This window comes from Urocitellus parryii, chromosome 11 (genome assembly GCF_045843805.1).
Source record: "Urocitellus parryii isolate mUroPar1 chromosome 11, mUroPar1.hap1, whole genome shotgun sequence".
Lineage (NCBI taxonomy): Eukaryota > Metazoa > Chordata > Mammalia > Rodentia > Sciuridae > Urocitellus > Urocitellus parryii.
The window spans coordinates 73369450-73383668 of record NC_135541.1 but is presented as its reverse complement, the minus strand read 5'-3'; the positions used below and the strand labels follow the sequence as shown (position 1 = coordinate 73383668).

At 34.1% G+C, this 14219-nt stretch overlaps 1 protein-coding gene and 1 non-coding gene across 5 annotated transcripts in view; one reads left to right on the top strand and one right to left on the bottom strand.

Annotated features, from left to right (window-relative positions):
• The first annotated feature begins 3147 nt into the window (after positions 1–3147).
• On the top strand, positions 3148–3221 carry Trnav-cac (transfer RNA valine (anticodon CAC)). Its single transcript has one exon. It is a non-coding gene; the product is annotated as a tRNA-Val (tRNA).
• A 7416-nt stretch (positions 3222–10637) lies between these two features.
• Mtf2 (metal response element binding transcription factor 2) overlaps positions 10638–14219 on the bottom strand; it is a 57595-nt gene continuing 54013 nt past the window's right edge. For all 4 annotated transcript variants that reach the window (XM_026403100.2, XM_077791321.1, XM_026403102.2 and 1 more), the window contains one exon: positions 10638–13137. In XM_026403100.2, the coding sequence (XP_026258885.1) occupies positions 12780–13137 (358 nt within the window). In that variant the 3' untranslated portion in view covers positions 10638–12779. The remainder of the gene's footprint in view (positions 13138–14219) is intronic.

Sequence of the window (14219 nt, the reverse complement as noted above, 5' to 3'; positions counted from 1 at the left end):
TATTTGGAAAACAAAGAATTTAGGATTATTAAGGACAATTATATTTTTATAGACACAAAACAAAATGAAGAGTGAAATATTTAACAAGCATGTTACCTGTATTGGCTCAAAAAATTAAAATTTATAAATGAAGAACAAAAATCTTTTAGAAGGCATTTTATCTGTTTCATGTCATTTTCTAATGTCACTTTCTAAATTAAAACTATGCTAACATTATGTTTATCACTTAAGAGCTGATTTTGTCTTTGCTTATTAATTATATAAACTTAAAGTACTATAATATTTAAGGCCTGAAGTTCATTCTGATTTGCATTTAGATCATTATTAAAGTGCTGTTTTTCATTTGAATGTCAACATACAGAAAGTAAATAACTGTTTTAAAGTAGCATTGAAAGAAACTACAAATTGAAATGTAATTTCATGTCAAGTATATTTTTCTTAAACATTATATCTTAAAATTGAAACTGAATACATGTGATTATATATCTTTTCAAATGAAAATCTTTATCTGAAGTTTCTAAAGAAATTAATCAGCATGTAATGATTTTTTCATCTGAAGTGTAATGCACAGTTTTGCTTTATATTTGTGAACAGCCATCTTAAATGAGCAATGGACTACGAGTACCAAGTATAATAAAAATTACCCCCTTTTTTTTTTTTTTGGTGGAGTTGCCGGGGATTTAAACTGAATAAAAATATTTTCAAAGAAAATCTTTTCTACCAATTATAAATGCTGTCTACTCCTTAAATCCTTCCATGATCTCAATCTAAGTTAAATGGGTTTCCAGTCCCATTTTAAATACCCATAGTTCCTTGCATCTCTTTATATTATACAAGTTTGTGTTCTATTTATGTGTGTACATTTTTATCTGTTGCCTAGACATTCATTGTACCTAAAGGAGCCTCAAAATATAAAGAGGCAAAATCATCAGTTTTCTTGGGATTTTTGTTCATGCTAAGGATTGAACCCAGGAATGCTTTACCACTGAGCTACATCCACAGTCCTTTTTATTTTATTTTATTTTATTTATTTATTTATTTATTTTGAGACAGGGTCTCACTGACTTACTTGTTAAGACTGACATTGAACTTGGGATACTCCGACCTCAGCCTCCTTAGTTACTGGGATTACAGACATGTACCACCAGGGAATTTGTTCCACTCCTCTGTCCCAGGAATTTATTAAGTCTGGAAGATGGCTCAGAAATCTTACTTTTTATTCAGTACAATATGGAATTCTATAAGTTACCTGTGAACATTTGCTTACTGGGTGATCTTAGGAAATCAAACTCCTTTTAGCCTATTTCTTCATTTGTAGAAATATTTTAAATTTATCTTAAAACTTGTTAAAATATAGCATGTATGAGCCTGGACCTTGCCTGGACTTCTGAAAGCCTTGTATCATAAACTAGAGCTATATACACTTATTAAAATTTATGTCCAGAGAAGGGCACAGATTCAAGAATTCAGGCCTAGAATAATATTATGTGCAAGAGAGTATATTAAGACAGTCTCTACATCTAAAGAAAAAGACGAGAAGATGTAGGGCAGGAAAAAACCCTGTAAGTTATTTACTGAATCAACAGTTTAATAATGTGAACTTAAAAAACAAAAACACTGCTTTTACTAGAGTTTTTCCATTTAAATAGTCTTAGGTGTATTAGTGTCTTCTTCGTATATAAGCTAAGAAAATGGGGAAGCGGTAAAATGAACAATGAGAATTATCCAACACTGATAAAAAACTCACTTAACGTTATATTTCGCAATCCTGAAAAATTTTTGTTGTGCTGGGGATCTAACCCAGGGCCTTGTGCATACAAGGCAAGCACTCTACCAACTGAGCTATATCCTCAGCCCCCAATACTGTAAGTTTAAGATTAATAGTAATAATCATCAAATGTTATAAAAGTGATTATTTGTACATACAGTATCAAATGGGAGGTTGGACTACACCTAACCTTTCTATTCTTGAATTCAATTCTAATAGGATTAGTATTGGCATTTGCAGGAGAAAGCTAGAGACCAGAACTTCAGAAGATACATTTTAGGGTTGCTTTGCTAAAGAATGCAAGATATTGAAGTACTCACACATTGGGTATGAAATAGTAGAGCCACTCTCGAAAATATTCTTGGTGGTTTCTTATAAAATTTAACATGCACTTAAAATGCAATCCAGCATTTTGTACTCCCTGAGAAATGACAATTTTGTTCAAATAAAAACCTGAACACAAAGCAGCTTCATTTGTAATAGTGTAATAGAGTGTGTTGTCAGCTGGCTTGTCTCACAAATTTAAATAATAAAATTCATGGACAGCAGAAGGTGAAAACAGTGGATGGCTATTGTGTCCCTATAGATTTAAGAAAGGCAGCACCCTGCCCAATCCTGGGTAAGGCACTCAGTGTCCATAAGGCACTCATACAGCTTTTAGTCCAATCAAAATATTGATTGGGCATTTTTATTTCTTTGAAGAGGCTGTGACTCCAAGTCACATTCATCCCAATTTTATATGGTCCAACCTTTTTACAAGTTTTTAGCAAAAAATTACAGTTGTTGTTTGTGCTCTTCTGCTCAGGAAGTCAATCAGGGGGCCATTTCCCTATCTGTCTAGCCTTATCTCTTCCACCTGACTTCAATAGCAAAAACCTGAAAACAACCCATATGTTCTTGAATAAGTGAATGATTAAATTTTAGTATCTTCATACTATGTAATACTCTGCAGTATTTCAAAGGAATTCTGTATGCATATGTGTGCATGCACATGTGTTGCTGGGAGTCAGACAGGTTCTTTATACATGTACACTATCATTGAGCTGCCATTGTCCCAGGAGCAAACTCAATACATGCAACAATTTAGATTGACCTTAAAGGAATTATGCTTCGTAAAAAAAAAGCCTATCTCAAAAAGTTTACAGGGCTGGGGATACAGTTCAATCGGTAGAGTGTTTGCCTCAAATGCACAAAGCCCAAGCTTCAATCCCTAGCACCATCAAAAAAAGAAAAAGAAAAAAATTACAATATTATTTCTATTTAGAGATGTGAAATAGATTAGTGGTTGCTATGTGCTAGGAATGAAAGACAGATTAGGGGTGGCTTCAGTTTATGACAAGACTTTCAGAAGCCCAAACATAAAATGGAATGGAGAGGGCTGGGGATGTAGCTCAGTTGGTAGAGTGCTTGCCTCACATGCAGGAGGCCCTGGGTTCAATGCCCAGCACCACAAAAAGAAGAAAAAAAAAACTGAATGCAGAAAGAGACACCTAAAGATTTCTGTCAGCTTATTTAGATGGTATAAAGGGGGGCTTGTGGTAGAACATTCCATTTCTTGACACTGGTTACACAGACAAGAGATAAAATTCCATAAAACTGTATACTACATAATAGTGCATTAGAACAAATTGTATAAACAAAAATACAGAATCTCCCTGTACATTCTTTTTTACTGATTATTATTGTGGAAAAAATGTTGGGGCAGAAGTATTTTATAACTGAAACAGGCATTAAAGTATTGGTATATACATATTTCTGAATGAATAAAGACTATAATGAAATCAAAAAGAACCTATTGAAAAACTGTTATTTTAGGTGCTAGATCAGTTGGATTTTAGTTACTGCTGTAAGTAGAAAGGTGAACACTAAGTTCTTCAGGGAACTTGGGGAATTGAACCTGATCATTTTTCACAAAGTTTCAACTGTTTTCCTTTTTGAAGCAATTCCATATTCTAAAATACTACCCAGAAGTTATACTATGATGAAGTGTATCATAATATAAAAGACTGTCATTATTAGAAGTGGTTATTAGAACATTGCCATGGAAAGACCAAACCTGTTTATCAAATGTTATAGTCATCATTTTGTGAATCTCTAAAGAAATGGTTATTGACTTTCCAGGGGACAATTGTGGCATACACACTAAAGGAAAAATTTGAACATAGGATGATTGATTCCTTCATCTATAAAGTTTTTTCTGAAAGGGATCTCAAAAATTAAAGCATATATAGCACATGTAGTTGAGAAGCAGTTTGTTAAGTGTAATATAAAATACTCAATTCTTAAATTGCAAAGGGACATAAATTTTTTAAATATGCTGGGAAATATCCTTGGCCAAACTGCAAAGAATAAATAACAACAGTTTATCTAGAACAGGAAAAGTCTAGAAAATATTATGTAGACAGTGCATGTATTATCAAAGGAAATTATTTCCTGCCTAGCCACCCAAGGTAAGATCAGGGTACAATTCTCTTATATCCCTACACCATATAATACATGCTACATTCATCACAATACACCCAAAGCAAGTTTTAATATTTTAGAATAAGAAAATTTTGAGAATTACTAAAATTCTTATATAATGTGTGCCAAGGCAGAGGGTACTATACCACATAATATCTAAAACATAGCATTTCTTGATACACAGGTTAGGCACACTGAATTATTAAATGAAAAGTAAAGTTTCAAAACATGAATATTCCTTTTAATTAACAGGAACACAAATCTAGGAGGCTAAGGCTAAACATATCACCACCTCTGGATTTGTACAACTGGGAGAACTTTTTGAATCTTAGTTTTGTGTTGTCTGACTTTTTTCACTGAGCACTATTTTTTTTAATATATATTTTTTAATATCTTTATTTTATTTACTTATTTTTATGTGGTGCTGAGGATGGAACCCAGGGCCTCGCACATGCTAGGCGAGCGCTTTACCGCTGAGCCACAACCCCAGCCCTGAGCACTATTTTTATATCATACTTAGGAAATAGTAAAACCTTTTTTTTTGGAGGGGGGGTGCAGTGAGGATAAAAGATCTCTTCCCTTGTTTTCCCTGCTTACATTGCTCCATTCTTCTAAAACACATTTTCATTTCTTTGTAACTAGTTCAGTAATTCTTTTGTTGCCAGCCAAGACACAACAAATTGGGGTTAAGCAGAGAAGCAACAAATTAGAAACAAAATAGCATTGTTTCCTACCAATCAGGTTTAGATGCAGAAAGGGAGTACTTTTTACCCTACATGATATATACTCTAGGGTTTTCTTCTCAAAAGGATTGTGTCCTAGAAAACTTCCTGAGGTGCCCATAAGGCATTCTATCTATTGTCCCAGTTTAAAGCATTTGGCTCTCTTGCAGTCATTCACTCCTTGGGTTCACCTTTAGATGTGCCCCTTTCTGGTCAAAACACAAATTTCCCCTTATCTATTTGCTCCTTTTTTTTTTTTTTTTTAAGAGCATTGTATTGTAAGTAGTAGTTGGGTTCATTTTGGCAAAATCATACATGCAATTTGATTTACTCCATTTCAGACCCTGTTCCCCTTCCCCCACCCTTTTCTTTCCCCTCATTCCCCCTATTCCACTACCTGAATACTGTGCTACCTTGAAATTTCTCCCACCAGATAAATTATTTCACTTTTAAACTCATGTTTCCCACAGTCTCAGGACATGGACAAAATGTAGGCTTTAAACAAGTAACCACTAGTCCAATTTCCAAGAATTATTTCCATTTGAAACCATCAGCATTGCCCTTATTGTCTACATTCTTATCAGCATTCTGATCTTCCCCAAAAAGCCCCCAAAAGAATTTAAGATCTGCTGATGACAACATTCTAGGTGTTTCCTAGCTTGCTTCTCCCAACTTTCCCCAACTCATCTTGCCAAACAATTCCAAAGGCTTTTCCACATCATCAGGTTTAATCATGGTAATGACCCAACCTCTCAGTACCAACTGTTAGTTAGCCTTCTTTTACTGTAACAAATACCTGACATAATCAACTGAATAAAAAAAGTTTATTTTGGCCCATGGTTTCAGTCCGTGATCATTTGGTTCCACTGCTTTGTGTGAGGCAACATTCCAAGGCAGAAGCATGTAGCAGAGGAAAACCAATCACCTCATGGTCAGGAAGCAAGAGCATAAGAAAGAATTAAAAGAGGCTGGAGTCCCACTTTTTCCTTCAAAGCTACTCCCAACTCTGACCTAAAGTCCTCCCAATAGGCCTACTTCTGAAAGATTCAACCATCTCCCAATAGTAGCAAGGGCTAGAAACCACACTTTTAACACATGGGCCTTTAGGGAACATTCCAGAGCCAAATAATACCAGCATTTAAAGTAATACTGCTGAATTTGATTAAATAATACAAGAGTGCAAAATTTTACATCTAACCATTTCCAAAACCGAAAGGGTAGAAAGGGGTTAATGGCGGGTAGGAAAGATAGTGGAATGAGATGGACATCATTACACTAGGTACATGTACAGTTGCATAAATGGTGAGTCTCTACACTCTGTACAACCAGAGAATTGAAACGTTGCACTCCATTTGTGTATGATGAATTGAAACGCATTCTGCTGTCATGTACAACTAAGTGAAATAAAATAATAAAAATTATCCTCTGAAAGTTGACATTGTCTTCATTGACAAGTGGTCAACTAATTGCAGATAATTTTTGCAAGATACTAAGTAACCAAATTACTAATATTATTACAATTCATGTAATCTATACAGTAGTGTAAATATTGAATTACTACTAAAACACCGTATCTCCTCTCTGTTCCTTTGGGCTTATGACTATGAAATATGCAAATAAAACCATGTCATGTCAACTTGCTGTTCTTTAAAATGATACTTTGTGTGTGTGTGTATGGGTGTGTTAGTGAGGATTGGACAGAAGGCCTTGCACATACTAAGCAGGCAGTCTACTGATGAGCTATATTCCCCAGAGCTTTAAAAAACAAAAACAAAAACAAAACTCTGAGACAAAATCTTGCTTGCCTTGAACTTGCAATCCCCCCAGTAGCTGGAATTACAGGAATACACCACCACACCTGGCAGTACTACTTTTACCTAGGTTCATGCTAGACAAAACACTATTTCTTCTTTCTCATCACACACAGAACACATGAAATAATTCGAGCTATAGTCTTATTATAGCTACCAGTTAATAAAAACCATGGTGCTACAGCTGCCAGGGAATTTTTGTTATCTTAAAGAAATGTGAAGTCCTATAGGGAACTACAAAATAGTCAACTTACTCTACATTATAGTCATATCTCAATTATCCAGCTGTCAATTTTCTAGAACCTCAACTCCTCCTATTTCATAAAGTAGGAAGCAACAAAATAAAAAAAGCCCTTTTGAGTAGTAAATTTTTTTAAAAAGCCATGTGCTTTTTCTTTATAAACTCTCAAAGTCTAAAGAAATCATAATTGTAGGTTAACTAAGGTTTAAACGTTTATTTACATGAGTACTCTTTGTCCAGAAAACTTTGCTTAAATCCCTTCCAGTCTATCGCAGATTATGAATGTTTAGAAACTAGGTGGGAAAGAAAACCACTAAATACACTGTGAATATAAACAAACATGAAGACTCCCACAGAATATATATGAAAAAACAAATATAAAAAAAAAATCACAATCTAAGGATGATTCTTCTATCCACATCCAGCTCCCTGTGAACACAACCATATTACAGTAATACACAATATTCAATGTTCATAATCTCAGTAACTAGGAAAGACTATCCTGCCAAAAATGATTTTAAAAGTATGAAATATTTAATATATTCTAGAAAACCCTTCAATAAGAAGGCATTTTAATGTTCTGGCTTAAAGTTGTTTAAAGAACTGTGATTTATTAAACAGGTATCAAAAATGGGTTTCCAAAGATGTAATTCTTCACCAGGAAATTTATATCTGGAATTAAAATAACAAAATCAAGGTTCTACAAAATTATTTTTTTTTAAATTGAGTTTTTTTTTTTAATATTTTTTTTATTTTTTAGTTCTTGGCGGACTCAACATCTTTGTTGGTATGTGGTGCTGAGGATCGAACCCGGGCCGCACGCATGGCAGGCGAGCGCGCTACCGCTTGAGCCACATCCCCAGCCCCGGTTCTACAAAATTATAATTAGTATAATTTCACAAGGGACTTGTCATAGAATACTTTTAGATTCTGGAAAACTTGGTAGAAATCAAAACAGAGCCTCTTTAAGTCTTACATGAGTCAACCGGCTTTGCCTCCCTTAATTCTCCCACAAGTTCCGTCTCCTCAAACTTCCATGTCTCCTCAAAGAAAAGATGTATTTATAAGGTATTTACGAAAATTCTGTATAGGAAAGATTACCTTACATCCACTAATGTCAAAGACAAATACGTCAATTAGTGATTAAAACAATATTGATTACAACCCACTATCAATTCTAGATGCTGTTATTAAATTTAAATTGCATTTTGAGTAAATCTAATAATCAATTTACTTATAAAGTGATATAACAAACTGTATAAATCAGTGACTTATATACAGAATATCCAGGAGTTGTTTTTTAAAATCTTTTTTTTTTTTTTTTTGGTGGTAGTGGTGTTGAGGATTGAACCCAGGGCCCTGTGCATGCGAGGCAAGCTCTCTACCAAGTGAGCTATATCCCCAGCCCTTAAATCTTTCTAAAATGCTATGTTACATGAAAAGTAAAACTTTTGAAAATGTTAATTTATTTCAAAACAATCCTTTAATGTTTTAAACTGGGGATCAAATCCAGGGGCACTTTTTAACCACCGAGGTATATCTCCAGCCCTTTCTATTTTGAAAAATATTGTCCAGGATGTCCTCAAACTCTCTATCTCCTGCCCACAGCCTCCTGTGTGGCTGGGTTTGCATGTGTGCATCACTGTGCCCCATTAAACTTATTTTTACAGCCAGGTGTGGTGTGTACACCAGTAATTCCTGTGCCTCAGGAGACTAAGGCGGGAGGATTTCCAGTTAATGGCTAAGCCTTGGCAACTTAGTGAGCCTCCCCAATTTCAAATTTTTTAAAAAAGTATGAGGCAGCTAAGGAAATGTGCTAGAGGTCCTGAGTCTAATACCTTACACCATCAAAACAACCCCCCCCCCAAAAAAAGAGTGTTTTGTTTTGTGTGTGTGTGTGTTTGTGTTAGGAGGGCTCCTGGTGGGCATTTTTTTTCTTTTTTATCAGCAATAAAGATTAAACCCAGGGGTGCTTTACCACTGAGCTGCATCCCCAGGCCTTCTTGTTTCTTGAGACAGTCTCTCACTAAGTTGCTTAGGGCCTTACTAAGTCGCTGAGACTGGCCTTGAATTTGTGATCCTCCTGCCTCAGACTCCCAAGCCACTGAGATTACAGGGTGTGTGCCACCACTCCTGGCCAATGGGCTTAGATTTAACCTCTGCTTACTTTAAAAAAAAAAAAAAAAAAAAAAGATGTTGATGGACCTTTATTTTATTCATTTATTGCTAGGCAAGCACTCTAACACTGAGCCACAACCCCAGCCCCTGTTTGCTATTTATTTTTTTTTTAAGTGCCCTAAATATGTGCAAGGCCCTGGGTTTAATCCCTAGTACACAACCTCTCCCCATTTTTTTGAACTTTTTAACAAGCTTCAAAATATTCAAATTTTCAATATTTTATCTTTTTAGCACATAATGGTTGAATCCCCTTGGTAAAACAAAACAACAAAATATAAACTAGTTTAATTATCTAGCCCAAGTCATACAGAAAAGTGCTGAGTATCAAACTGACAACATCCAGAAGGGAACCAGTGGCCAAGATCAGGCACGTGCAAACTCAAAAGTTTTCCAATATCAAACAATTGCTCCTCCAAAACTTAACTATTTGCTATAGTTTCATAACTTGTGCAGGGTACATAACCTTAATGTTAAAACTGCTCATGTAATAACTAAGGAAACATAAAAATAGTAATTAAATAATAAGAATCAAAATACTTTTGACAGGTAGGATTTAACTTCAGAGGGCTTAAATTCACTACCTAAGGTTTGTTGCGCCATCCACATAAACTAATTTTGCCCATTTGATGATAATATATCATGCCCCCCCCCAATTGAGAAGGAATGTCATAGGGTGGAGAAAACAAAGCAATTCAACATCCTCTAGTAAATACAAGAAACAAAAAGTAGACTAGTGATTTCGAACATGTATTTTTTTGTTCTAACAAAAAGTACATTTTATATCATTTGTGAAGGCTTTTATTGGTTTGCTTTAAATCCAGTGGAAAACTCTGTTGAAGGACACATCTCATTCCTTGAGGATACTAAACATATATGGTGTTACTTAGTATCCAGTTTCTCTACTCACTTCTTATTCTATAAATTATGATCAAGTCAGATATTGCTAGAGTTATCATTACTAAATATCTGACTTGATCATAATTTATAGAATAATTCTGATTACTCCTATTGTGCTCTAGTCTGGTTATTAAAGAGTCCAAGAATCCATGTTTATCACTTCCTACAACGGTACTTACTAAAATCTATTTATTTTGGATTAAAATGAATACAGTGGATTATTCTTACATCTTTTTGTAGTCTAAGGGCAAAGTTATTTATAAAAAATAGGATATTCTTTTATATGAACCCTGACATCTTCTATATAAGCAAAAAGAAAATAAATAGTTGGGAAGACTGAATTTTTTTTTTTTTTGAAGTTTGAGGACAAGGTAGAAAGAGACATATTCTCTTTGAAGTATGGAAGCTGGCTAAATATGATCTTATTTTTTAAAAAAACCATTTAAGATGAACAAGGTATAATTACTAATATCACGTGAGGGACAAGAAGAAAACAAAAGCAAAATTTCATAAAGATTAATTCAAGTAAATGTAACTGCAGTGGAGTAAGAAAATCCTTGCCTCCCTAGCTAAATAAAAGCAGTCAACTTTGCACTAGTGTGTATTTTCAAGCAAATACAAAAGCAAAACTCATTAGCTCTTTAAAAAATACACACATTTAATGTTGGTCTGTTTTAATTCTAAGTAAAGCAATTCCAAAAATACAAACTGAACATCAGAGCCATGTGAACCACCATGATAAAATAAAACAGACATTCACAATAATTACGTCTAAAGACAGTTCAGCTCAATAAATTGTCTTCCAAGTATGTTAAAGAAAGAGTTACTAAAAATACTGCTGGTGTTCAGTTAGAATTCAAGGACTTTGGGGAAAATGAAGTAATATGATACAGGTGGAGTGAATAAGGTTACACGGGATTTACATTTTCCATTACCCCTAGACATAAACAAACATTCAAAAATCAACACAAACTCTGTGTGTTATTCAAAATATTGCAGCTGCAGGAAAGGCAACTTTAAATTAATAGCTAGGGGGAAATCAAGTTTTGGTGGAGGTAAACAGAAGTGACAGTTTTTAATTTGCACTTTTGTAAAGCTCATTTATACCTGGTCAACCAGGAACCAAATGCAGGACAACGAAGTTCTCTGCTTCTTTTGGCTATGTGACGAGAAAAAGTCATCTTTTGAAGATGTTTAAAGAAATAAAGCAACTTTCTTTACAAACAGTCAAATAATCAATTAATGGAATAAATAAGTACTAACCCACATTTTTACCACTCTGTTATCACTACACTTTATATATTTTTCATTTTGGTGGCAAATTCCCCAATTATTAGTCTAAAATCCACCAACCATTTTGTAAAAGTAAAATGAATAGCCACCAAAATAAGAATATTCTTCTGTTTACTCTTTGGCTAAGAAAGAAAACAAAACAAAACAAAACAAAAAGAAACAAGACAACTCTAACACTGGTGATAAAAGAAACTATTTTCTTTTTTTACACGTAAAATAAAGTTATCAATTTAAATCTTGGTACATTTTATAAAAACAAGAGGTAATGTTGTAAAAAAAAACAGCAGTAGCCTTAGCTGGCAACATACTGTTTGTTAACCCTGTGCAATAAAATACTTTGTTCATACTACACTTATTCAAACATTACTAACAGTTACTACAGACATTTCAGGAATCTTCACGGGACTCCTACAGACTTACTGTTTAAACTGAGAGACATTTACAATCATAATGTGCCATGAAAATTTGAAAACGTTACTTATAAAAGGAGATGTTGATATTATTTGAATTTGTTTTAGGTATCGAACAGCTGAGTTACAAGGACTGAAAGTGAAAAGCATTCTAAAAGCCCATGAACACTGTTGTTCACACCCTTCTTCAGTACACACTAAACTTGTCTGACACATTTCTCTTCATACATAGCAAGCAACAGCACCCAATAAAAGCCTGAGAAGAAATGCTGCTGTGTAAATACTGCAACTATTCCTGAAATAAAGAATTATGGGATATATACTCCAAAGCTGCCCATTCCCATAATTTGTATTGCATAGGTCACATATTCACACACATATATATACACACATGTGTATATATATGTACATGCAAAGAATATATTAAGACGACAATGAAGTCTAGTCACAGAGCAATTTACAGGCTCAATATATTTTTTTTACACTTTGCTTGAAAGAAAATTTCAATATTTTACAGTCTTTCAGTAGGCATTATATACACTGCACTTTATGAAATCTAAAAGGTATTGAAATAAATTTCTTCCAACATTTTGGTAACAAAACAGACAATGCTTCTCCAAAGACTTGTGCTATCTACATGATCTGTTTGCTCTGATAACCACTAATCACAAAAACTGACTCAATGGAATAATTAGAAAAATTATCTAACACCATGCATGGGTTTGAATCAATTTTAATATCCTATCCTAGAAACATTCTACAAATCTTAAGATTTAAAAAATTAAGTCTCTGTTCTGATTTGTAAAAGATATCTTTTTATGACAATATCCATAACATCAACAAGTACATGTTAAGGCTAATATCATCTTCTTTTGTGATTTTTGTTGCTGTTGTTCTTGTTGTTTTAAGAAAGAGTTAAAAGCCAGACTTCTTTAGGGCTTTGAACGGTACCTACATAAAATGAGAGTGCAGTGAACATAATGTTCAGTCCTACAGTCAGGATGCAGTCGCTCCTTCCCATTCCACAAGATACTGCACCTTTCCATCAAGTGTCACCCGACGAGCCAAAACTCTGTATTTTTCGCCACATGCTATTCTACCTGCAGCACCAAAATAACTAGTAATGGAGTTTTTCAGATGATTAAGTTGTAACTCCTGATCTGCTAAGTTATTCAGAATCTCTGTGTTGAGTTCCTCAAATTGATAATCTTCTTTGCCTTCATCATCTTTTACGATTTCTGAGTTTTGAGTCTGGAGTGCTCTTCTAGGAAGACGACCTCTTCTTCTCCGCAAATGTGGTATTGCAGCAGGCCAAGATCTTCCTGTGCGAGTTCTTTTTCTGGAGTCAGACAACCTATGTAACAGAAAAGGCCAAAATTGTCTAAGTTTTTAAAATATCCTCTACCCACAGATGTTCTCTGGTTTTTAGGATCACTCTACTCTTAAGTACACACCTTTGCTTACACAAAAATCAGCCAAACTAAAGCAATAAATAAAAGCCAAACTAAAACAATAAATGACAATCACTTGCTTTCCTTATTTCAGAGTCCATCACTTTTGTATAGTGTTTCTTCCTAACTAAACACTATTAAGCTTAAAAAAAAAAAAGTAAGTTTTAAGCTAGGAGTTCAAGAGGCAAATTCTTATCAAAAGGCTATAAGTCATATATTTTTAATAATCTCATCATCAAAAAAGCAAGAACAATAAAATAAAAAACTTTTAGAAGTCATCCATTCATTCACTGAAACAAATATTGAAGATCAACTACATAAGACCCTGTTCCATGTGCTTAACTAATAAAATTAGAATAAAGGTTTTTAGTGAATTAAGTGAAGGAGTTAAACTATATAATGTTTGAGATCTTCTTCAAACAAATGCAAGCAATTGATTTTATGCTACTATAACAAAAAAGGAGAATACAGCATGACAGCTAAATTCAAAAACTTTACAATAACATTTTTTTTTTTTTTAATTTTTGTACCACGGATTGAACTCTGGGGCAGTTGGCTACTGAGCCACATCCCCAAACCTATTTTGTATTTTATTTAGAGATAGGGTCTCAATGAGTTGCTTAGCACCTCACTTTTGCTGAGACTGGCTTTAAACTCGAGATCCTCCTGTCTCAGCCTCCCAAGCTGCTGGGATTACAGGCATGTGGCATTGCACTCACTTACAATCACAATTTCTTTTTTTTTTTTTAAATTAAAGATATATTTTTTAAAAATACAGAATATATTTATTTATTTATTTATTTATTTATTTTGAGATGCTGAGGATCGAACCCAGTACCTCACAAGTTCAAGGCAAGCGCTCTACCCCTGAGCTATAATTCCAGCCCCACAATCATAATTTCCTAACAATCCAGCTGTGATATATGCTAAACATGTGACAGTGGCCTTAACATTTGATACCCTAAACTGTTTCCTAAAATATAAA